Below are 26,337 nucleotides of genomic sequence, written 5' to 3'. Positions count from 1 at the left end.
TATTTTCTGTCGCCAATCCGACGTCAAATTCTGTCAGCAGGTTCTGCTTAATTTTTGCTGCCAATTTGCTGCAAAAGATGTTAACATTCTGTCAAATTTCTAACAGCAGTTCGCTGACATTATCAGATATTTCAAAATCAAAATCTGTTACTTTTTTAAGTCTCAACCACTGGCAGCAGACTCTGCTTAAAATCTGTTTCTTCAGGTTTGCTAGTATTTAAATGAAATCATCGGGATGGTCATTTTAGATGAAGAAATTAACACATCTCATCAATGGGAGCTTTCCAACAAGCGACACAGTTGACACAATGTTACACAGTTGCTGTATGTGGTTTCTTGTTACAACACAATACGACACATTTTGACACAGGTACAAATGATAATGTGTAATATCAGTGTATGACCCAATGCTTTCTAACTATGACACAAATAGACACAATTGTACATAGCTATAGCTGTCACATTTTATTATATAATATTTTATTATATATTTATTTAAGTAAAAATGTAAAGAAAAGTTTTCAATACTGACATACCACTCGATGTATTTTTTTTCCAATTGATTGCTTGGATATATTTTATGATTTGTTATTGTTTTAAAGGTTTTATAATAATTTGTTATTCTATCCAAATAGCCAAATGAAGGCAACGTGTTGTCATTTTGCTGTTACTTATTGCCTATTAATTTCATCAAAATAAAGCCAAGGTGTTTTCTCAAACTGTCTGTTGTTTCGATATTATGTAAAATTCTTCGTTAGAATTCAACAAACTGATGGCAAGTTGTCAACATGCATGCCCAATTGCTGTCAATGTGATAAGTTTATTATTCCTCAATGCATGCACTTACAATTTCATAAACTCATGAAGGTTATTTGACCTCTTGATGCTAACTTTGTTCCACGTTAAATTACAATGACAGTAAATTGTAGGCAAGTTCACAACATACATGCAGTGCATTAATTTGCCCGATATGCTCAATCTCGCTTGGCTATCTGGGTATATTTTTAAAATAATTTTGTGTAATTCTTTGTTAAAAATTTTATTTTATCGAATTTTTTATCTTTTGCTTTATATGAATTAATTTTAAATATAGCAAAACGTAATAAAATTATTATATTAAATATTGATGTATATTTTTTACAATGTAATATATTTTAATTTTGTAACAATGTTATATTCAGCGATAGTCTTATATCTAGTTTAAAATGTTTTGTCTGTTCACAATTTTTTCAAATAAAATACAGATTAACATAAATAATCAGTACTGTAACAAGATAACGAAATTTTTCCAAGAATTCTTATTCAAAAAGACTTTGAGACTCACAGAAGCAAAAGATATACATTATGTCTCTATATCATTATATGCAAATTATATTGAACAATTAAAAATATATTGTTCGATCGAAACTTGAATATCTCAATTTGATGGAGGATATTTACTTTTAAACGTTTATTTAAGGCTCGCTACTCCATTCAGGCCAATTTTGGATCTGAGCATAGAGTCGATTTCCAGGACTCGCTGTTTGAGTCACTTGTCGTGCACCTAGTACACGTACATTATCTCGAAGTATATGTTGAGATTTTCCACAGTTGATTAATTGGTGTGCGGTATCTAACATACTCTGGCTAACTTCTTTGTCTGAAAAAAAAAGATAGCCAGAATAGATTAATTTTATATGATTTAAACAGATCATTTAATTTCATATGATTAATTGCGATTAAATTACTTACTCTGAAAATTTCCAATGAAAGCTATACCGACAGATTTCTTATTATATCCATACGTATGGGCTCCTTCGCGTGTCCATCCGCATCCTTCATATACATTTCCATCATTGCCAATCAGGAATCTTAAAAAAAGAATTAATATCAGAAATCGATAATTATTGTCTTATATACATCGTGATCGAGATAAGCTTACGAGTAACCAATATCATCCCAATCAAATGTATCCATATGGTAACCACGAATGCTATCCACGCGAGATGTGCATGTGTCGCGCGTATCACATTCTGGTGTGTTTGTATGCTGTATTATCACATAAGGTATCGGTACTATTAAATAATTAACATCTCCAGCGGGAACACTGGTCCACTGAGTTCTGCTAATGATATTCGGGCACTTATCCTCTGTGAAAACATCCAACAAAAGATAATTCTAATTGTAATGTTGCAAACAAATAATTTCCTTTGTTTGAGAAGAGAAATCTTTAAATCAAGAACATTTCAATTTCTTCAAGTAACAAAAAAAAGTTTATTACTTTGATTGTAACAAGAAAATAGAAGACCCTTTAAAAAAAGATTCACATTTTTACAAAAAATGTATTTAACATCCTGCAATATATATTCATATCTATTTAGTCTATATATGTTTTCCACAAAAAGCAATTACTACACCATAGAAAAAAATAGAAAGATCTGTTATTTTCCTTTTTGCTAACACGTTTTCCTCTCACAAGCAGCAGAAATTCTCATTAATATGAAAAAGGAGATGAACGAGGTACATTTTATAAATAATTATTTCATAAAGTGATGAATAATTGTCAATTAAGAATTTAGAGATACTCACTGGCAAAACTGACAGAAAATGTCAGTAAAAGTATGAAACAGATTCTCGATATCATTCTTACAGCGCAAAATGACGGCGTGCGACTATATGAGAGGTATATCGAAAGATCAGAATATAACACTAGTATGGTATCTCGGGTTGCGACCTAGAATTGAGCGATAACAAATTTCTGAATAATATTTATTAACTTAATTCTAACTACTTTATTATGCAGTTTTTTAACGCATGACTTATCAGTAAAACTATTATTTTTTTGTACCAAACAAAAATTTTACCAAAAAAAAGAAACCAGTATAAACATACATATAGACATATTATATATATATAATTTATATATATGTTTTTATACAAATTTTACAATCTATTGAGAAAAACATTCTTTCTTTGAATCGATATGTCGACAGGCGCGATAACTTGTCATATGCTTTCGAGAGTCGACTTTCGAATATGTTCGCGGCGGTGTCGCGGACATCGGCGAACACTATACATACTACTGTTTCTGTCACATCTGTAGCTTGCGTTGTGAATTCGCTAGTGTTTTTGCGTGTTTTTGCTTATATCGAAAAATAAAGGGAACGCAATGGAGACCGTGCGACCATGCGGCTGCAAAGGGATACGTTCTTGTTTGATTTGTGAGACAGAATACGAGATCTCGAAGCCAGATCTGAAGAATGAATTACAGGTGGAGTACCTTAACCTATCAATGATACCTGTAACATCGGAATTTCCCGCGATTAGTTGTGTAATTTATTTTCCAAAAATCGAGATTAACACAACAAAACATTAATTTGGGAAGTAATCAGTTATGAAAGTAATTTAAGGAACTTTTCCGATAATTTTATTAATTCATATTGCTCATTTATTACAACATGAGTCAAAAACAAAGTTTTTTATCTAAATACTTTGAATTAATAAAATTTTGCAATATTTTCCGTAAATCAAAATTCTGGTGTAATAGTTGATTTTAAAAAATTAAAATATTAATCAATATGTAATTCTTTCTTCAGTATATTTTATTTTTATTAGAATTATTTTTTGCAACTAATTACGAAACAAAAATTCTTTAGTTACTTATGTCGCGGAGTAGTAAATAGACGATATATATTTCAATTGAAAATTTCCCATTATTGATATATATGCTTATCATATTATTCAAAGATATAGCTAATTTTAATTAATACATGAAATACTATATATTTAATAATACATTTTATTTCTCTATTTTGGTGGTTACTAGATTAAATTTGTATTAAAGCCTTATTATATTAATAATCTTGGTTTTTACTCCATAACAATTAGGACAGTAATAAAAAATATTTAAATATTTGTAATTTTTAAATGCAAAACAGAATTAAGATATCAGCAATTCTCTATTTTTATTCTAAAAGTATACATATTAAAAATGGGGAAAATATAAGCAATATGAATCTTTCACAAAAAATAGAATAGATATATAATGTGTGATAATCTATAATTATAAAGTGTAATATTTATCTGCTAAATCATTTTTTAATAAATAATAAAAATTAATAATATAAGATTTGTTTGTATCTTACAAAGTTTAACTTTAAACTTGGTTCTAACTAATCTTAACAATAAAAAAAAATAGAAAGTAAATTAAACCAAGTTTTGAAGTTAAGCTGCATTGATGCAAATAATTTGTTTTAAATACAATAATATGGTACACACACATAAAGGAACATTTATTTCAGTGAATTAAACTAAAAACTTTAAGATTTGATGGATAAAAGTATATCAAGAAAAGATATTTTTTGAAAACTAAAATATCCGATATATAAAACCAATACCTTCTTGCTTAAAATTATTTCTCACATACAAATTATCTTTTCTGACAAATATTTAAGAAATTTATATACTTAAGAATTTCAGTTCACCCAGTTGCTGCCTTTTCTGCTATCTGTTCTGTACTGGTCTTTGGTTGAATCTGCTTCCTAGTTGGTTTAAAATACCAGAAAAATCAGTTTGCTTGTGTAAAAAAAATAAACTATTTACCTCTTGTTCCTTATTTTGCTTTGATGTCATTCTCCTATATACATCTAAAAGAATATACATAAACTCTTATAAGACCAAAATTAAGATTACATGTTTCTGAAACATATAATTGTTTACTATTTAAAATATATGTTATATTTATTATATTGTTACGCGCAGCCCAGTGTGAACAATATGTATATGTATTATTACAGAAATACAAAAGTTACATTTATTGTCCATATTGTGATAAATTGTCACCTGGATGGGATATAGACGAATATAAGAAACATCCTTATCATGGTGGAAACTTAATTGCTTATCCTGGTGTTTACATCAAGGTAATGTGATTACTGTACTTTGTGTTTTTTATAATATAATTTATATTATATTATATTATGTGTATGTCCCAGCTAGATTTTTTAAAGAAAGATGAAGCTGAAGTGCTCATGAAAGCACTTGATGATCTCCCTTGGGAAGCTTCACAAAGCGGTAGAAGAAAACAGGTATATCTCTCTTTAAAGCATTTTAAAAAAATATTTATATTTCTATATATTCACACACACACACACACACACACACACACATACACACGATATATCTTAATCTGACACATTTTACTTTACAGAATTTTGGACCAAAGTGTAACTTCAAAAAGCGAAAATTACAATTAGGATCATTTAATGGTTTTCCTAAAACAACACGATTTGTACAGGAGAAATTTAAGGAAATCCCGTTGTTACATGATTTTAAAACTGTCGAGCAGTGTTCCCTGGAGTATGATCCTGAACGAGGCGCTTCTATCGATCCCCACATAGACGATTGTTGGATCTGGGGAGAACGTATAGTAACCGTGAACGTTCTTGGCGATTCCGTTTTGACTATTACTCCTTATAATGGTCCGATAACGCGATACAATTTAGACTGCGTTTCACTTTATGATTCCATTCTAGGAAAAGACATGTGCAGTGAAACACAACCTTTAGATATTGACGATAACATGGTAATACGATTGCCGATGCCTGCCAAATCACTTATGGTTCTATATGGTCCAGCAAGGTATAACGTTCTGCTTACAAATATTAGAGATAAAGATAAAATTAATATTACACGTGATTTTTCTGTTTGATAGGTACAAGTGGGAACATTCTGTGCTTCGGCAGGATGTCACATCAAGACGCATCTGTCTTGCCTATCGTGAACTAACGCCTCCTTATCTCGAAAATGGAGAACATCGAGAGAAAGCCTCTGAGATTTTGAAGCAAGCTTCACTCTTCTGGTGATGTTAATATGAAACACATTTTAATAATTATCGCATTTATTTATAAAAAAATAGATACTTCTTAAAGTTATATGTATTTGACATGTAAATACTATTTTAATAGAATAAAGATATTTTATTCTTATTATACAGTGCATTAAAAATGTACAGCAATAACATTTTCTCTCTGCAATATTCTGTATAATATTTTAAGATGTTTCTTATAAATATTCTCACACACACAATGAGGTATTACATTATCCGCTACAAAATTTGAATTTAAACATAATATTTAATGATTGGAGTACAAATTACTTAAAGCAAACAATCAGACTGTCCGTATGTATACATATATCTATTAAGAAAAATATATTAAACTTTGTATTATAGGTCAAGCAATTATTCGATAATAAGTACTGTTTTTTCTTGTCCGACAATAATTCACTGAGCTCTCTAGTATATTATAAAACTAAACATAAAAATGGAGAATAAATATTCATTCTCATAAACGCATTTGTAATTTGTTAAAAAATAAAATCTTTTCATATCTTTCTTTTTCATTACTCGGCTTTTATCAATTTTTGCTTACGAATTTGAAAAGATAAAAAGTACATTTGGTAAAATTATTCGATTTTTATATCAAAATGTTAACATTTTTGATCGCCTTTTAATGGATAATCTGGCGACATATACACAACGGGAAACGTAGTTACGGGATCTGATTTTCCCAATGGTTCGTAACCGTTCACTAAATTCTCTCGTAATTCCCAACGACGCCTCTCCCTTTCTGTCTTTTGACGCCTGATAGCTCGTCCAAGCATACACGCGAACATAATTCCCGTTAGCTGGAAAAAAGCAATACAAAATTTATCAATTATATTTACCTAAGTAAACTATTCTTTAGGATTTCACTTTTCATTCTACAAATATATTTCTGATAATACGATGGCACCGAATTTTGGCGCATACAAAAAATAAGATTAAAATTAAACTAGAAAAAAAAGGCTAAATCTATTAACCTGAATAAGGGCAATCGCTACGGCTCCCGTGCCGATGTATAATGCGCTACGTTCAACAATAACAGAAAGGCGGTTAATACAGCCTTCCTGATATTTTCCATAACAGCGGTCCGAAAGTTCATCCACTAAATATGCGCAGCAAGAGTCGGGTACATCCATATGCGTATTATTGAACGATACATTGTTCCAATCTTGGTAGTTATTATATCCGCAACAACGTAACTGTAAAATAAGAACAAAATAGATTATTTTACTTCTTTCTTTTTCTGTAAAGATATGCTATATTTTCAAAGTTTCAAATTTTTTGTAAAATGTGTTTGATATTAAAATACACATTTTTTTAATATAAAAGAATTGCAAATTGTTTTATATCGCTTTTGAAAGAACAATTGGATGATTAAAAGTTCAATAAGAAGTAGAAAAATATACTTTAATAAGTAAAAATGTAATTAAGAAATAACAAAAATTTAATTTTTTCTTTATACAAATACTTTAAATGATAATTTATGTGAAGTTTTATTGCAATATAGAAATTAGTTGTCAAACTGATAAATGGAACAAAATTTATGTAATTATAGAACAATTAAGCTCAGAATCGCAATAAAATTTTGCATAAATCACACACATCTTGAAAATACTTAAAAGTATTTATTTAAAAAAATTGAGATTTTTCTTCCTTAATCACATCTTTAATTATCTCAAAAAATTTGTTTACATTTTTTTTATCTATGGAGCAATCAACATTATCTTACCCTAGACTGCATAAAATCGATTGCAAATCTGGCTTCCTCATTCTTTTCGTATTGATGCATCGTTAAATTAATCTTTTCAGCTAGGAGACTCTTGATACCGTCTTGCAAGGCATACGCTGCAACGGTGGCGGCCAGTTCCAATAGCAACACAAATGATAACAAGACTGCAAACTAAAAGTACATATACAAATATAGTATATATATTGGAGAGAGGATATCTTTGAAATAGAATAGAAATATAAAATATTAGATTTTGCTCACCACAAGAACCATGCAGGTGCTTTCTCTAAGCGCACCGCAACATCCCATAAAGGCAATTATGAAGACAAGTATTCCGACTACGATTAAGAGGGTGGCTGGCGAAAAGTAGCTTGGATCCAGAAAATGCGAGAAGTTCTCATAAACGGCGTAGATCGTCGTACCGACTGATATTATCATCACTCCCGTTAACTGCAATAATAATGGTAAATATAATTTTATTATCTGTTAATCACAATTATTTTTTAATTATATTAATTTTTTAAAATCTTTTTTCTTTTTTTCTTTAATATATGAAATAATTATTAATCACGAATGACATGTAAATCACTGCATCAGTCAATGTGAACATGTATATATACACACACACATACATATATACATATATATAACAACTTTATATAATTATATTTTTAAATAAAAATAATATTTTCGTCAAAGCTGTATGAATATTAGATCTAAAAAATACAAATCAATTTAAAATTTATTATTTTGAAGTCTTATTATATTTTTATATTTCTCTTAAATAGTTAATTACTAATGATTGTTCAGTGACTGAAGCAATAATTCCACAAAACTTCATTTACGGATTATTCGATCGACCCAAAATAGAAACTTTCTTAACAAAAATTTGATTAGATATTTTGTTTACATTTTAATTAGATAAAGCATAGTATTAATTGGACATGTTAATAATTAAGAACTAGATACATATTAAAACTCTTTAAACAATATTAAATTAAAAATATTTGGTATTTATTAGTTTCTTACATGAAAATTTTATTCGTGAAATTTTCTCAATTTTTTAAAAAAACTTTAATATGTTCGTGTTTCTTATACGATTTTTTCCCTCATTCTTATTGCATTTTAAAGTTCCGTGATTTTTCAGCAACCTGTATATTACTCCTACCTATAGCGACAATTTAAGTATGCAGTATTGCATGATTTGCAAACGTATAACGTGTATAATATCTACTTACTAGAGTTATGTTTCAAAACTTTGGTCATAAATTGATTATATAAGTCGAATGTATATTTCATATAAAATATTTACGCAAAAAATTATTTTATTACTATAAGTGATTGTTATGAACGACAGACTTTTACTTAAAAAATGCCAAAAATTTATTTAAAAAATTATAATTTTTAATATATTATTATAAAATCAATATTTAACTTAAACACAAACTAATTTGTGTTTAAGTTAAATAAACAACAAGTGATTAAAAAACAATATTTGTTCTTAAAAATAACTCTTAATATAATATTCAATACATATATACGTATTCAATATTATAAAATTAATTTAATTTAAATCACTGTTTAACGAATGCTTTGTTATCTACTAATTTATTTTTAAAAATTCGGTCGTAAGACCGAAAATTTATAAATCAAGGTAGCTGTAAATAAAGAGAGGATATATCGAACGTAATACATTCATTGTATGTACGTACAATGTAGCATACGGTTTCGATCATTTCCATAATATGCGGTTTGCCTGACATTAGTTATATAATACGTGTGTCCTCGCTTGAATGTAAACTTTTTAGACTAGAAAGAGGCTATGATACTTTTGTGAAGCGTATCGCTATGTACACGTTGCCGTCGGTCTCTATTTGTTCCACAAAGCGAATCGTGTAATTTTCTACGATAAGCCACACTCTTGTGATTTCTACACATAAGCCTGTCTTTTCATTGACGACCCGAAACAAAATGTGAAATCGCCAATCAAATACATTTCAACAAATTCGTCGAAAAATACACGTTATATTAAGATAGGAAAGACTTTTAAAACTTTTAATTTCATTCATATAAACAAACGCATTTGCATAAGATATTGACAAGTCGTTAACGAGCGAGGTATCATTAGCTTATTTCTCATGCCGATCGTAGGGAAAAGAATAAAATCAAAGATCAAACAAAATCTTGTTTAATCCTCGTACAATCGACCGTTGCATCGGTCTGTGTAACTTCCAAGATTTTTCGTTCCACACTCGGGTATACCAAAGTACCCCTTGTTAAAATCGTACGACGTGTCTCTCGGCATCGATTATCAAGATAATAAATTTATCTGTACTGATAAGAACGACCACGAAGTCTCCTAGGCAGGCGCGACACAACGTGAGATATTCGAAACATTTTTCCTGATACCGCGTTTTGCCAATTTTGGAACAAAGAAAATCGGTTCCCATATCGTCGATTCGAGATTTCGGATCTTGGTGAAGGATTACCCCATCCAGATGTGTTTTCCTTCGCAAGTGTGCAGCGAGAAGCTAGAAATTTTCATAAGTGCCCTAGAATAATTTATAAAGTGTTTCCATACGCCTGGCAATACACCCTTGGCTGAAACTGATATTTAAGGGGATGCTGCACCTGTCCTGTTTTACCGATTATTTTGATTATTTTCAATTCATTAATCTTTTAATTGTATTTACAGAATTAAAAATCCTTCCCCACAATTAAAATGCAGACGGTAACAATGCGCACGTAAGAACTTTATACAAAAAAAAAAATTTTTATTTGTAAATCAAATTAAAATTTTTTTCGTTTTTTGTACAAAGTCTGTACTTTAATTGTGGAAGATTTTAAATTCTGTAAATACAATTAAAAGATTAATGAACTGGAAATAATCAAAATAATCGGTAAAACAGGACAGGTTCAGCATCCTCTTAAGATTGAAATTTATTAGCGGCAAAATTAAGCCGTTGCATATTACATAATCGACAAGTAATAAATCATGGAAGAAACGTTGCCCCTATTATTTCTCCTTTATTTAATTGAATATGCGAGTGCTAATAGGGTTGTGCAGCTGGTACAGTGCAGGTTCGTCCATCCCTAATAATTCAGCAGTGCATAGCCTTGTCTATCGCGATATCGACCGCAGTTCAAAAGTTCCGTTCTCTTTAACAACGAAACTCAAACTTCATGGCCCACATCGCCTTCTCCGTAAGGCGACGGAACAAAGGGCGTAATAAAAAGGCATTAATAATCGGCGAGGAAAGCCCCTTTCGCTTTCCTTCCCCCCTTTTGCACGTTATTTATTTTATTCTCAATAGCTGTTCTTTTTTTTGTTTCTTTATTGTCACGAATGACGTAAAGTTGACCCGATACGTTATCTCTAGTCTATCTCCATCTAGACGAAGAATCGATTTAATTGATACCGCTGGAAGTTAGTTAGGTTATTATAATTTCGAATAATTCAATTGTTACGATCTTTTTGTAAAGTACGTAATATTTCGATAATACTCCGATTTTCGAATTGCCGCACGCTGCAGAACAGGAAGGAACACCTGCTACATATACGCAAAAAATAAATATCTGAGTCATTTTTTTCCGTCGACGTTAATCGCCGTTTATGTTATCTACGTTCGCTAACAGCTGTATCGATAACAAATATCCTGAAGAGAATTGTGATAACCGATGTGATAGTCAGTCAAACGAACAATTCGCGTTTTCTAAAAATTGTATTACGTACATTTCTGTAAAAAAAGTATAGTTATTAAATATATTTATGTATTTACAACCCAAAAATATATTATATTCAATTGTGTGTAGACGCAATTCAAGAACTTAGGTCTATTTCTACCAACATAGATTAATTTTAATCTTGGTTTAATTTACTTGTTATCTCATTCTAGTTCCAAAAATTAGAAAGAGATAAAGAGTAACTTAATCCAAGATTAAAGTTAATCTACGTTGGTAAAAATAGGCCTTATATGAATCCAACTGTTTTTACATACATTATGACGGAATTTTATTGTAATTATGACACCGAAAACACAATCAGTAATTCGTTAGCTAATCAGACCCGTCGATTTTAGATTGGATTGCTCTTGTGACGGTCATTCTAAATCTATGTAATCACTTTCGCTTGATAAGAACCTGAATTCCAGGTCGAAACGTCGTGCGCAATGACATATATAGTTTGCCAGAGGGTTTATCGTCTGTATAATAATAATATTTATTTCTGCTAAACTGCCTGACTTTGCCTATTTGTATTTTCAGCGCTTCATATATTTGTATACACGCGGGCACGATATGAAATTCCGGGATTTCTATAATGTACGTAACATATTCTATACAGAAATCGGTACGCAGCTAACTTCAGACGGCCAGACTGTCCATTTCTGTCCGCGTGCATAAATTAAAATTATCTATTATATTACATAATATTAATAAATATGTAATATTTTTTATATAATATATTATAATAATAATACATATCAAAATGTCATATATAGTCACACACATATAGTATATACAAATATAAAATTCTTTTTATGACCAAATTTTGACGGTGATGTGCACGGCGCTTCTTTGTTAAATGAAAACAATCTGGCCGCAGATTGAGGCCTCTTTTTCCCCCCCAATTCATTGGTACAGTCGGTCTACAATAGCAATCGATAATTATGGACGAGTATATAGCCTGGAGGTGAGGACACCTGGCCTAGCGATGCGCAATTGCACCCAGGTTACTCGAGCCTACGTCGCAACGGCACTTTCCGACGAGCCGTGGCAAAGTGCGATTCGTCGCGGCGATGACTCCGCGCGTATTTGAAGAGCCGTAAAACGCACGTTATCTCATCCTTCAAGAGTATCTCCCTCAAGACGGGCAACACGTCCCGTGCGACAACCACGCGAGAACCTCGTGACGCGTTCGCGATTCGTTTCGCATCTCTTGCGAGATCCTCGACGATTCCTCGAGGACGAGGAGCCGGGTATTCCCCTTTTTTCCGACCTTTCTTTCTTTTTTTTTTTTTAACTGACACGTGCGCGGATTCACAGAGCGCCGACAATAAATAAACATAAGGATCACGCCTCTCGCAATTGTCGCGCGTGGTAGGGCTCCTCCGGCACGACCGTGGCCGAAAGAGAGAAAAGAAAAATCGGAAAGACGGAAATCTGGCTTGGTACAGACCACGAAGAGGGAGTTGACCGCGCACAGCAGGTACTTGATGCAGCGGAGGCCGACGTCTAGGTGCGTGGCCGCCATTTTGCCTCGCGTTGGCACTTCTCTCCCCGGGCGCAGATGCACAGCGGAGCGGTTGTACGCGCGCCTCTCGAGCACACTTTACTTTCCAGTTGGCGGACCGATTGCTGATGCCGCGGCGCGGCTCTGCAACGCGCCGCCGGGCCCCGCAGCGTTATCTGCTGGTATACGATAACGAGCCACGAAAACACACGATCGCGCACGGCGACGCGTTCGCGCGATACCTCTGCGGGCGATTTGAGTTTGTTTAGAACGTGCGGTCTAACGAAGAGAGAAAGACAGATAGAGAGAGAGAGAGAGAGATGGTGGTTGCGAGCATGGCGTGGAGGGAACGGAGGAAGAGTGGGAGAAACAAGGAAGCCGTCGGCGATAGCGTGAAGAAAAAAAAAAACATGACGAGCGATAAAACTGCGGAATTGTGGCGCACCGTATACGCGCCAATGAATATTTCAATGTTCGATATTAATATGGTCGTTATATTGACAATGTATGCGATATTTTTGCGTAGAATTTATCGCGAGCTGTCCTTATTAAGAGTGCCAACGAGGCGTGTTTACATCTATGCATTTTTGTAATTAAAGGAAAATTACGATATATGCAATCGAGTAGATATATGCATGTCGAGGTAAAAAATTTTTAAGTTAATACGTGTGGAAAGAGACGTCCGTTCAATTTCGTTGCCACGTTTACGTGGGCAAAACAACGCGATAAATATGACTCAGACGTACCATTAAGTTAATTTCGTCTCTCTCTCTCTCTCTCTCTCTCTCTCTCTCTCTCTCTCTCTCTCTCTCTCTCTCTCTCTCTCTTTCTCTCTGTGTTTCCGTACGTGAGCGTGCACGTGTGTTGTATGGCACGTAATTCTTGGACACAAGCGGGAATTTTTTTGCCTGAGATTTGCAAGTCTTATAGAAAAGGAATGACAAATATTTTTTCGCTAAAAGATTTATCGCAAACGTATACAGATTTCTTTGGAAAACGTGTTTTTGCATCTTGTTTTTCCGTACATTATATAACATACAGAAAGTATTTAGTTTTAAGATAAAATGTTTTATTTCCGTCTTTGTTAAACATTGTTAAATTTAGGGATGTTTTAGATTTTAATAGTGTGTTTAGATTTAAAATACTAATGTTCATTTCTACCAATATAGATTAATTTAATCTCGGTTTAACTTACTTTCTATCTTTTTCTATTTTCTAGAACTGTATTATTTGCAAACTGCATCTTTAAAGCGTCCAAAGCTGAAATCATTAACAGCGTTTTAATATTTTAAATCTAAACATATTTAAAACTAAAACATTTTTATAAATATAAAAAAATGAAGACAGTATATAGAACATTTTAAAATTAAAGATTTTCAAGTGTATTTACGTAAATAAAGACCATTATATAATCATTATAGTTGTAAGTGTTTGTAATGTATTATAAAACGCAGTTGTATTACCTATTTCTATCAACGTAAATAAATTTTAATCTCAATTATTCTTATTTTTAAAACTAGAAAAAGATAAAAAAGAGGAAATTAAACTGAGATTAAAGTTAATCAACATTGATAGAAATGGGTCTTATCATACAATTACGTTTACGCTCTTATAGCACGACCACTAAAAGAATGCAATTTGGATATTTTAATCAGAAATGACAAACACGCTATCGCAAGTTAACACTTGTTGATGTAAAAGTTTTATTAAAAACACACGGTTCATACAGCGAAATATATGTAGTAAAAATAACTTTACTATTCTATGAGGACAAATAATATATTTGTATATAATATAGCAGATCAATTATCAGATGCATTTTTCGCAGTAATTCTAATGAAGAGCTTTTGCTCGAAGCTACCGTCTTATAGGAATCTATAACTGCTTCCGGTGCGTTTGATGTATGGATGGCACTTCACATAGTCTGGTAAGAATTCCTGATCGAGTTTGCTAAGTAGCCTGACAAGAAGATTCCTACTATCTGCAACGTAAAACATGAATTATTTCATATTTGTTAATACAAAACATTTTATTAATATAAAACACGAATATTTGTTTCGTTTATCGGAAACTTCGAAACGCAACGTTCGGAAAATCTAACATTGCTAATAAAAAAAGAAGTATTATTAGTTTTGAAATATTCAGATATTTTATTTCTGTCTGTCTGTTTTTTAATATATTAAAAGTTTCGATTTTAAACGATATTTAGAATGAAAACGCTAAAACGTATAAAGCTGTTGAAGATTTCAGTTTTAAATGTTTAGTGTTTTTAAATCTAAATACCGTTTAAAATTAAAACATTTTTCAATATTTAAAAAACGGTGACAGAAATAAAGCATTTTAATATCTCAAATATCTGAAGCATCTTTTATTAACATTTCTTTTATTGATAATAATACAGATAAAAATACCTGAATTAGACCAAGACCTATCCCGACCCCTGCTATCTTGCCCGCGTGTTTCTCTGCGAAGTCTCCGAACGCCTCCACGCAGCCGGCATGATGTAGACTCGGTGACTCCATGGTGCAGTTTGATGTGCCGATAGCACCTATCATATTGTCGCAGCACGACACTGGAAGACCCGTTAGATTTGTATGGATCTTCCAATCGGTGGCATTAACCGTGCCGCAGCATTCGAACTGCGAAAAATGAATTATGCGATTAATATGCCGAAACAAGTCACTATAAAAAGACTTAAAGATAAAAAGAGATAATCACTAATTAATCATAATGAGAGATTTCGTGAAAAGCATATCTAATATTTCACAGCACGCTTATTTTTTATAATATAAAATCATCGTGGAGTGTAAACCGATAGTAATTTCTCTGTTGCAGATCATAGATATGTATATGTAGTCTTCTTTTCATAATTTTATTTTAAATATATTGTCTATAGATTTCTTAATCTTTAAATTGTATTTTTTTAATGTTTAATTTTAGTATTTTTATTTTATAAACCCCCATCATTACTTAATATATAAAAATATATATAACTACAAAATTATCCATTAATTCTTTTTAATTCCATTATCGTATTTGAATTTTGCTGTTATTGCCGACCATGCCAGATTTGGGGCACAGTTTTTCAAATATTTATTTTTAATTATATTACAAAAACATAAATTATTATGAAATACGAATCGATATTAAATTAAAACAAACTAATAAAAATTGTTACATCATTTTGATGATAAAATATATATCTCATAGATAAAATAAATATCTCATAGAAGATACACTTTTTAATTTACATTATGTTTGAAGTTTTGTTTTTAGCTTTTGTTTAAGAAATATTATCCAAACAAAGTGGTATGCCTGTTTAGTGATCTTCTATATGTATGTACATATTCTTATATATGTATATATGTATATACATGTCATATATATACACATGTATATGCGTATGTATATGTATATAATAAAAAATGCGCATATGTATAATAGATCGTTGAGAGTGGTCAAGGAAGCAGCGTAAAAATCGATTTACGCTACCCCCTTTGTAGCATGCACGCCAGCTACCACACACACATGTATTATACACGGAATTAGAGCCCGGCATTGAAATTATCCCTGTCGCCTGTCATTCGCGATATCCTCGCGACGACCGGGTCGCTCCCACGACTGGGGAAAACGCGATGTGAAGCGCGAAAAACTTCTAACAAAGCCGCCATTGGAAAAAAAGGGGGAAAAAACGAAACCACCCGCACGTGGCTCGCCATTTCGAGGATATAGCATGACCGGGCGTATAAATATTCTTATATAATTGTGTATTTTACTTTTCGTTGTATAGTGTCCCAGGCGATTTGGATCTCCGTATTGTTCTTGTTGTATTTCGGCATTGTTTCGATCATCTTTACCTCCATGACTGACTTCACCTGCGCCCTCATCACGTATCCCATCGTACCGCTTATAATCTCCAGGAGGAAAATCGCACCCAGAAGCGTGCAGAACTGCAAACGACAAAAGAGACCGCTGTTAGAAGATTTTAAATTACCTTTTGACAAATTGAATTCTGTACTATTATATAAGCCTGTATCATACATTGGAGATTGAGGATTACGAATTCAGGATTAGAATTTAACCAATCAGAACGAGAAATGGATTAAATTAAAATTATTCGATTGAAGAAATCCTAATCTTCAATTCGTAATCTAATACGGGATACTTTTCAGCTATTTTGAGATAAATCGGTTTTTTCGACATTAGGTAATGACATACTTCTTTAAATATATCTGGGAAATTCGCGTAGAGAGAATAGAATCTAATCTCGATTGCTTACGGAATATTTATCTCTCGCCGTATGTTTGCGTCAATTTTTAAAGCAACGCCGGAAGCACGCTCGCCCTACGTGCGAGGGAGAGTAAGTTTCTCGGAATAAGGGTGGAACAGGGAGGACACACACATGTCAATTATGTACTTCGTGCACAAAACATATGATCCATTACATTATGGAAACGAAGGGGGAAAGGATAACGAGTAGATGGACAAGACTTTGGCCGCGCTTTTTCCCATCTGCGCACAGTCCAAGCGAAAACCTGACGCTCCGTATCGAGATCCTAATCTTGAATTAATTCGAATAGAACAGCGTCGAAAATAACACCGCGAATGCCCCCGAGTCACGCTAATGGTCTGCTTTTATTGTACCGTCGCGATTGATTCCCATCGGTGGCGCATTCTCAATCGGGAAACGTATCGTATGGCGCCAGGTACGGTCGATCGTTCGAGACGTAAATCATTTACAATCAGCGCATCGCATTTTTGAAATCAATTATATTCTTCACAACTGTAAAAAAATTTGGTAAACAAGACTCAATGCACGATAAATTTCCAGACAGAACTTTGGAAAATATGCAATAAAAGTATTAAGTTGCAGTTTATCAGAAAATTAGTATTATAGTTTAAAAGATGTTTGATACTTTATTTTAGCATATTTTGACACAGAGTGCCAAATATTTCACAAACTTTTAAAGGTGAGGGTGGTGTAGCGGATAGCGCACTATCTATTATGCTGAAGGTATACTGATAGATAAAGATATTAGATTCAAATAAATAGTTATTTGAATAGTATCAATAACCAATTTTATAAAAAATAAATAATATTTATTTCAGATAAGTAATATTTTCTATGATTTAGATAATGTAAATTGTTGTAAATTGAAATTGTGCGCGAAGGTTCGAATGATCGTTGTAGGGGTGAAATATCCTAAGGTCGGGAAGGCCGGTAATGGAAGGCGACCGAATAAACATTAAATTAATTTGTTTATTACTATTTTACAACTTTGCACAAATTACACGATTATTGAAATGTGAGCGAACAACTGATGCGGGAATTATAGTTACGAGATGATACGAAATTATACGGTTGCGTGGGATTGGCAAAGGTGCCGAGTGATGTGGTCGCGCGAAGGACTCGGAAAGGAATGCTCGGGTTGCAACGAAGAACGCTCAGAGCATCCCTTCGTAGCTAGGTCTAACGGATGCGTCTTTTTAGAAAGTTCCCCTTTGTTCCCCAAAGGAAAAGTTAAGAAAGTTCGATATTGTTCGTAAGAGTCCTCAGAAAATACGTTACTCTTTTTCACTTTTGTTAGTCACGTTCGGTCTCTCCGGATGTACGCTGTCGATTTTTTTCGTTCGTTTACCTGAGAAATGCGACTTACGCTTTCGAAAATGTATGAAGTCAAAATCAAATTGTTGTTATACGCTCGTTTCGATGGAACGGCAAGTTCATCAGAAGTATTCTATGCCCGCAAATCTCTCTATCTTGCCGTTAGCCGTTCGAAACCGCCGTTAAACCGCGAATCCCGTATATCTGTGTGCGATCTATATGTGCACCATGTACAGATATGTGTAAGAGAGAAAAAAACAGACTTTAAACTTATTACACGAGGAAGAAGACTATTAATTTTTCGATTATGCAGAATCATTAGAGAAATATGTTATGTAAAAAAAATTATATAATTCTATTTTAGAAAATGACGATAATTTTTATAGGATCTTAAAAAGTTGATTTTTTCGAAAAAAAATTTACGATTTTATTATTACTCGTCTTCTTATGCAAATCATAAAACTTTCTACATTTTTTCTGAAATCCTTTTTTCCACTGTTTCCATAAAAATCTGATATATGAGACAATAATTGTTAAATAAAATATATTGGTTTTAATTTGATACTAACTTTTTTTCTACATATGACGCTATTGACAAAATTAGTACAAATATTGTCAACAAAATATGATACAGATATTATAGATATTTGTTATACAATTTGCTGATTGATTGACGGTGGAAATAGAACAGAATCTGTACTTGATACTTAGTTTCTATTCAGTTTCTGTCGTCAATCGACTGTCAAATTACATTAGTAAGCTTTGTCGATAAAACACAAAATTAATGCAAGCAAGCCAATTGCTAGCAATTTCTGATCGAATTTACTGCCAATCTACCGGCGTATTGCAGACGGTTATTTGCTTACTGAGTATTTATATTATTTGTTATCACTATTATTATTGATTTAACTTGAATGTCAAAGTACATATTGCGACTCCGTCGCAGTAATAAAGATCTAATTGCGTGTGGCGCAACAATCTTTACCTTCATTGGAAAAAGTTCTGAAGAACATATGCGATATTGTAGTGGTGAAAACAAATTAATAAGCTTAACGCGTGAAATAAATTAATTATTCACTTTTCATAAAAATAAATATATTAATTATTTTTCGTAAGAAAATTTTTCTCATACAAAAAATGGATTATTTATTTGTGTAGAAAGCATAATCGAAACGCGCGTATTTAATAAGAGAAAAATATTACGCAAGTACTTATGAGCATTTGCCTTACCGTTACAATCATGCAATAGTTTGTGCGAGCGGCTCCGCAGCATCCGAAGAAAGCGATGACGAAAATGATGGCGCCCACGGCTATGAGGAGAGACGGCACAGAGAAGAACCTGTTGTCAAGGAAATGCTGGTACTGATAGTACACTCCATGGATGACCAAACCGATCGATAGCATCACTATTCCTGTAAGCTAAGCATAGTTTATCGATATACGACACATTTCCGTGAATAAAAGGAAACGGATACTATAATTTTCAAATCTGTAAAATGCAGATGTATTAAAACATTTTAATTTACACGTCACGTGCGCTGTTCTCTCTCGAATCGCTCTCGGCCCGCGCGGAATGTCAGACTATTCGACTCGGATTTTCTATCGACTTGACCTATCGACTTGATCTGATCGCTGTTTTTCTTTAACTATCGCCCGGAACAGGATGTGCGCCCTTTATATGTTTCTGTTATCCGTTTTCTTGAATGCCACGGAGTTCGAGACAGACAAAGGGTCGCCCATCAAGAATGGTCATCCTTACATATGTTCGTGTATGCATATTATACTCGAGCCGCGTACGACTCTCGCGCATTCGATCGCATCATGACGTGTTCGTAATTTTATTATATTTTGTTGTTTGCCTATCTGTCGCGCACGATTATATACGCAACATCACTTATCATCGAAAAATCAATTCGCAATGGATTTCATTTCACACTAAAAACCTGTTAATGATTGCATTAAAAATTTCATGACGATAAATAATAATTTCGCAATATTACGCAATTCTAATTAAATGACGCACGAAGTAATTATCTAATTGAAGATAGATTATATTTTCAAAACAATAAAAATTACAGATTGTTCTAGAATGCATTTAAAACAAAAGTTTTGATTTTCTTCCGATAACACAGCTCCATAAAAGGAAAGTATATTGTGCTGTCGAGAACAGACTATTCTTATGTATTTTGACGAATCTGAAATCAAAAATAATGATGGCTAATCATACGAATCGTTCTACACATTTCTTTTCAGGGCAGTTGTAACTAATTCGTAGAATAATTCATATGACTATCGACCTCCATTTTTGACTTCAGATTCAAGTTTAGGTCAAAATACATAAGAATAGCATAGTCTCGACCTCAGCACAACATACTTTTTTTGTGGCCCTATGTAATCAAAAATTATGTCAATAAAAATGAAACTGTCCAGTGACAATGTAATTAAGAAATAATAATAAAAATCGAAATGTTTAAATATATACTTTATTCAAGATAATAATACTTTAAGTATTCAAGATGAGTTAAGATAAAGTTAAAATATGAACGAAATTTGTTTATTTATTTACTGAATAGCTCAGAATCGTAATAAAATTTTGTATGAATCATCTGAATACTTAAAGTACTTATACAAAAAAATAAGATGTCATGTTGCGTCATTATTAAAAATAATTCAATTTTTAATATTGAATAAAGAATAAATAAACAAAGTAAATAAAAGTGTTATTTTTATTTTGCAGAAATTATGCATTCTTAATGTGCTAAATAATTCGAATTTTGATAAATTAAAAAAAAACGCATAAATTTGTTTCGTAAAACTTGTCAATTTTTTAGAATTTCACTTCTGTACAGACTACATGGTACAAATAGTAGCGAGTTAGCAACAGCTGCGGTGTCCGAGCGGTTAAGGAGATGGACTTGAAATCCATTGGGTTCTACCCGCACAGGTTCGAATCCTGTCCGCAGCGAATTTTTTTTTCTTTCCTTATTGTAAATATACCTGACCATTTATATTTAGATATTCATAGATTTTAATTAAAAAAAAACGTAAAAATGATTTTTTCATTAAACTAAATTAAATTAAAACTATCAGAAGGATTTAATAATTTTAATAATTCTATAATATAATAATTTCACAATATTAGACAATCAATGAAACAAATAAGTAGTTTTAAAATAAAAAAATATGAAAAAAACGTTAATTTATAAATTTCGTAAAAAATGAACAGGCATGCAGCGTGAAAAACGATTAATAGCGTGTCTATTAATAAAACCGATAACAGAGTATTCAGATTGTGTTGAATAATCGAAAAACAAGTTAATTATTGTACCACCTATCTCGTCGTCGAACTATTAAGTCTATGCAAGTGCAACATATATTTTTAAATAAGAACTCTCTCCATACAGCAAAATATATCTGAGATATAATCAGATATCTTTGTGCTTACAATTTTTTATCAATTGTAAGATATTTTATTGTGAATTATTTATAGAATATCTGCAGGACATCATCATTACTTGATATCACGTATTGTCTGTAATGTAAAAGGATATCTCTGCAACCTGCGCATATGATATAGTCGGTATTAACAATTAAACTTTTAATTTAATTTATTTTATTTTATTTTATTTAAATTTGCTTTATGTGCCCTGAAATTTCGTAACCAATACGATAATTTATATACATAAGATATAACATATCTTAAGATAAACTTCAAACTGTCTTAAACATCAGACTGTCTTAAATGTAAGAATTAAAGATAAGACTGAACATACAAATCAGATATCACATAGTGAGATAAAATTACGTGACTTTTTAGTATATTTTGGAGATATCTCAGAAACATTCTTAAAGTATCGTGACAGTTCCATGCAACAGATATTCTGACATATAGATAATATTTTCAAAATATCTCTGATATATTTTGCTACATGAATTGTTTTATTTCTATTATAATAACAAAATTATTTTAAATTATGACTCATAACAAAAATTAATTAGCACTTAACATTGACCATGATTATCAATTAATTCATAAACTAATACAATAATTTAAAATGAAAGATGTCAGATTCTTGCCCGCCCAGTAGCATATAATATTTATCATAGTGCAATTGCTTTCATCTCGCACCGAGATGAAAGCAATTGCTTTGACATTACGTTGCACACGAAGAAATCGAAGGCACAGATATCGTACGACGGGGATTCCCTCTTGGACATATTTTTTCATGCTTATCACACTTCCTTTTTATATGACTTCTCTCACAATGATTCATCTACTCGCAATCTTCACCGACGAACTACAATCGACGACTAAATTGCCGATGAATTAATTTAATTTTACGACAGACTTATAACATTCACTTAAATGGCATCTATATTTGGAAATAAAACATAAAACCATTTTATATACATAAAGTGTCCAACGTTTTCATTGAGAAACTGTGATTAAAATTTAATTTCGGTAAAAGTCTGTATTAATTAGTTAATTAATGCCAAATCTATGATTGCATTATTACAGACATTGTCTGGATCTATCAATTTTTTCTGAAAATCGATTGTTCAATTTTAATGGGTGAAACTGGTGAATTTAAATTTGGTTTTCTAAATTGCACGACTGTTCGTTTCGCGATGATCTTTGGAAATAAATATATTGCAACTACAATGCTTTTCCACTCGAATTTTCAAACAGATATTTGCTGTAACTTATTTCAATCGGCAATATTTATTTACCGAGTACCAAGCTGAAATATCTATTCAAGATAACTCAACAATCGCAAGACTCGCAAAATGTTAAAGGTTAACAAAAAACTCATATATTCTACACAAATATACACACGTGTACTTCATATTTATTAATGACATCTGAATTAAATTCCATTTCAATTTTACATTTCCATTGTATTCAATAAATATTTACGCGAAAAAAAGAGATTTACGACGCGTGTATCATTTAAACAAGATTCTGCTCGACCACGTTTCTGTGAACGCGTTATCTCAATAATATGCGCACTTCAGTGCGATTGTTAAATTTTAACGAGACAGAAAATTAGAACACAAGCATAAATCGAAACCAACTAAAATACCGTATTAAACACGCGTATATTGAGAGTCGCGAATTCTGGCTAAAATAAAATTCAGTTGAAATTAACTTTCGACTATAAAATTCGACCTTGTACCATTCTACGGAATTTTGGAAGAGAATCGATAAAAAGATCGTTCAGCTAATTTTAACTATCTCAGCTGTCCTCTATCATCGCTCGTAATAAAAAAAAAATGGTAAAAATTGTAATCGTCCTTTTATCTAAATAGCGCATTTCACTTTACATGCTTCACAAGTTCGTTTTCGCGAGAAATCGCGCTTTTTAAAAACTTCCGACAAGCGCGACCGTCGATCGCAATCGGTATGACTTTCAACAATCGCGCGCCGACGCGTGTCGATACGACGAGTTCGATAACTCGCAGCTAGGCGCAATCGAGTCGCCCGCGGGTCCATGCCACCGTCATCGTACCAAGAGGAAACCCGGAGAGCTACGTCGTCGGCGACAGCTGATCTCCGTCACGGATGCGTACTTACCACGAAGAACAGGTTAAACGCGAACATCAAGTACTTGATCGTCCTCGGTGCCAGACCCAGCTGTATCGTCGCCATCGCTGGAGAATTTGTTGATTCTTACGGTTTACGTACACGCGTTTTTCTCTGCCTTTCTCCTTCGCTCGCTTCCTCTCTGTTTCCTTCCCTCGCGAAACTCTCTCAAACGAGCGACGAACAATCTACTATCGAGGAACGAGTCGCGAGCGCTACTGTGCGACTCAAGTGCGACGAAAAACGCGGCGAAAAAAATTGCCGCGGGAAGAACAGACGTTCCGACGGGTGGCGCCGATGTGATGCACGTGCCAAGAGCGGGATACACGTATGCAGCTCCATACACGCACGACTACTGCGGCCGCGTATACGTGCGTGGCTATGGTGGTGGCTGTGTGTGTGCGCGCGCGCGCGCGCGCGTGCTCGAGTGCGTATCAGCGCGGCGTGGGGACCAGTCGAAATCTCGCTTCTCGGTAATTCGTTCCGAAATACATCGACGAGTTAGCATTGGTGCGGCACACGTACACCTGTCGCCGATACCGCGCCGATCGAGGTTAAACCCCGAGATATTTCTCAACGATTTTTTTCTCGGTGATTCGAATGCGCACGAGAGCGTTTCGTAGAGCGCACATGTCGATGAACGCTCGTCGAAAATAAATTTTCTTTTTTTAATGATTAAGGCTCGAGAGAGTTAAGGAGAAAAATGCTTAACATATTTTGTGCCACATGAGTGATCCTTACGTTAAATTTTTTATATTATTTGATATTTTGGTTACATTGAGAGGAAGAATTACTTGATTCAAATAAATCAGTACTATTCAAATAATCATTTTATGTCGAAACATTACCTCAATATTTGCTTCAAACAAGTAATATTCGCTTCCAATAGAAATAAGTCTAAAGTAATATTTGTTTGATGTAAATAAGTCATTATTTGATTAAATATAATCACTATTTGATTATATTTTGACCAATAACATATATTTATTTTAATCATAAACTTTTCTATTAATGTATAAAAAGAAAAGTAATTATATATAAAATAATATTTGATATGTACATGGAGAAAATTTCATAGTAAAAATAATTATAATGTATGATGCAATATTTACTATAAAAAAAATGTGCATCCTTTATTTGAAGCATTTTTAAATGTAATTAAACACATTTTGTATATAATAAAAAATTTAACATAAAATATAAAAATTTGCTCTCTTTCTCTCTCTCTCTCTTTTGCAAAATACATAAAATTAAAGAAGTATTTTTTACACTAATTAAATAATTTCGTTTGGTACATTTAATCAAATTACTTATTACAACAAAATATTTTTCCAAGTGCGGAATATATATATTAACCCTTTCGTATTTCTGGGACATATATGTCCCATTTACAGAAATCATCCTAACTTTTAAACATATAGTCTTATCGACTTCTATCTTTGCTTGCTTTAAAAAAAAATATTCAAGTTACGGTTAAAGCTTGATGCTACAAACGTTTTGAAGCATTTTTTTATTGTTTAATTCGTAAAATTCTTTGTTTCAATTGATCAATAAAATGCTTTGTAGCGTCAAGCTTTGTAGCGAATTGCAGCCTACATGTACAAACCGTTGTACACTTTGAAATGTTATGTTTTCAATAAAATAGTGTTCTGTAAACTTTACGAAAAATCCAACTTTCACATAATGAGGAATAACTGTATATTATATTAAAAATTTCACCTGATTCTTTGAATTTTGATGCTAATTGTATATTTAAAGTCTTATTTAATTGTGAAAGAAATGTAATCAAAATTTACTCAACCTACAATTAGTCTTTCGGAATATTTTTATTGCTCTAAAAGTTTATTTTTTGCTTTTGAATGCCATTTTAAATTTCAATTTTGAGGATTGATTTGGAATAAGCATTCTCAAAAACCTGTAGAATCATTTCCGCGTGTAAAACGCACGTTTTCTGAGAAGCCCCAGGCACAAAAAGGGAATTACATTTCGAGCTGGAAATTTAAACAAATGAGAAAATTTAATTTCTCGATTAGTTTCAGACGAAATTTCATTCGCAATGATGTTTGCACTTCAGGAACCCGAAAAAAAATGTAGGAACGAAAGTAACATCCAATTAAACTTTGAATGCGCGAGAAGCCAGTTTTTAAGCAATATCGTTTCGTGCATGCGCCAAAAATGCACCGAATGAGATTCTCAGCGCGAATAAATACCGTTACGAGCTAAATGTATTAGTTTACAATCTGTTTTCATGTACCATCTTGAAGTCTTCATTTGCATTCGCGTTGTATTTAAAAAAATTCCCTCATAAACATGTTTACGATCAAGC

General features: G+C 32.4%; 4 protein-coding genes and 1 non-coding gene across 5 annotated transcripts; 2 read left to right on the top strand and 3 right to left on the bottom strand.

Annotated features, from left to right (window-relative positions):
* Nucleotides 1-1,111: 1,111 nt before the first annotated feature.
* LOC105839670 (peptidoglycan-recognition protein 2) lies at nucleotides 1,112-2,803 on the bottom strand. Its single transcript, XM_012686139.3, has 4 exons — nucleotides 2,569-2,803; nucleotides 1,922-2,129; nucleotides 1,732-1,850; nucleotides 1,112-1,639 (listed from the first exon to the last, which is right to left on the bottom strand). Exons 1-4 carry the CDS (start codon nucleotides 2,621-2,623, stop codon nucleotides 1,455-1,457), a joined length of 567 nt encoding a protein of 188 aa, XP_012541593.1. The 5' UTR covers nucleotides 2,624-2,803; the 3' UTR covers nucleotides 1,112-1,454.
* A 222-nt stretch (nucleotides 2,804-3,025) lies between these two features.
* LOC105839669 (alpha-ketoglutarate-dependent dioxygenase alkB homolog 4) lies at nucleotides 3,026-5,969 on the top strand. The gene is made up of 5 exons (XM_012686138.3): nucleotides 3,026-3,250; nucleotides 4,776-4,901; nucleotides 4,974-5,066; nucleotides 5,189-5,619; nucleotides 5,693-5,969. The coding sequence occupies exons 1-5, from the start codon at nucleotides 3,149-3,151 to the stop codon at nucleotides 5,841-5,843; spliced, it is 903 nt and encodes a 300-aa protein (XP_012541592.1). The 5' UTR covers nucleotides 3,026-3,148; the 3' UTR covers nucleotides 5,844-5,969.
* A 124-nt stretch (nucleotides 5,970-6,093) lies between these two features.
* On the bottom strand, nucleotides 6,094-13,082 carry LOC105839666 (CD63 antigen). Its single transcript, XM_012686135.3, has 5 exons — nucleotides 12,769-13,082; nucleotides 7,854-8,042; nucleotides 7,593-7,763; nucleotides 6,841-7,062; nucleotides 6,094-6,666 (listed from the first exon to the last, which is right to left on the bottom strand). The coding sequence occupies exons 1-5, from the start codon at nucleotides 12,841-12,843 to the stop codon at nucleotides 6,469-6,471; spliced, it is 855 nt and encodes a 284-aa protein (XP_012541589.1). The 5' UTR covers nucleotides 12,844-13,082; the 3' UTR covers nucleotides 6,094-6,468.
* Nucleotides 13,083-14,496: 1,414 nt separating this feature from the next.
* Nucleotides 14,497-24,358, bottom strand: LOC105839667 (CD63 antigen). Its single transcript, XM_012686136.3, has 5 exons — nucleotides 24,003-24,358; nucleotides 19,658-19,846; nucleotides 16,599-16,772; nucleotides 15,234-15,461; nucleotides 14,497-14,803 (listed from the first exon to the last, which is right to left on the bottom strand). Exons 1-5 carry the CDS (start codon nucleotides 24,075-24,077, stop codon nucleotides 14,738-14,740), a joined length of 732 nt encoding a protein of 243 aa, XP_012541590.1. The 5' UTR covers nucleotides 24,078-24,358; the 3' UTR covers nucleotides 14,497-14,737.
* Trnas-uga lies at nucleotides 21,311-21,392 on the top strand. The gene has a single exon. It is a non-coding gene; the product is annotated as a tRNA-Ser (tRNA).
* Nucleotides 24,359-26,337: the final 1,979 nt, after the last annotated feature.

Source organism: Monomorium pharaonis, chromosome 3, assembly GCF_013373865.1.
Source record: "Monomorium pharaonis isolate MP-MQ-018 chromosome 3, ASM1337386v2, whole genome shotgun sequence".
NCBI lineage: Eukaryota > Metazoa > Arthropoda > Insecta > Hymenoptera > Formicidae > Monomorium > Monomorium pharaonis.
Note: the sequence above shows the minus strand (reverse complement) of the source record. Positions and strands in the feature narration are given on the sequence as shown.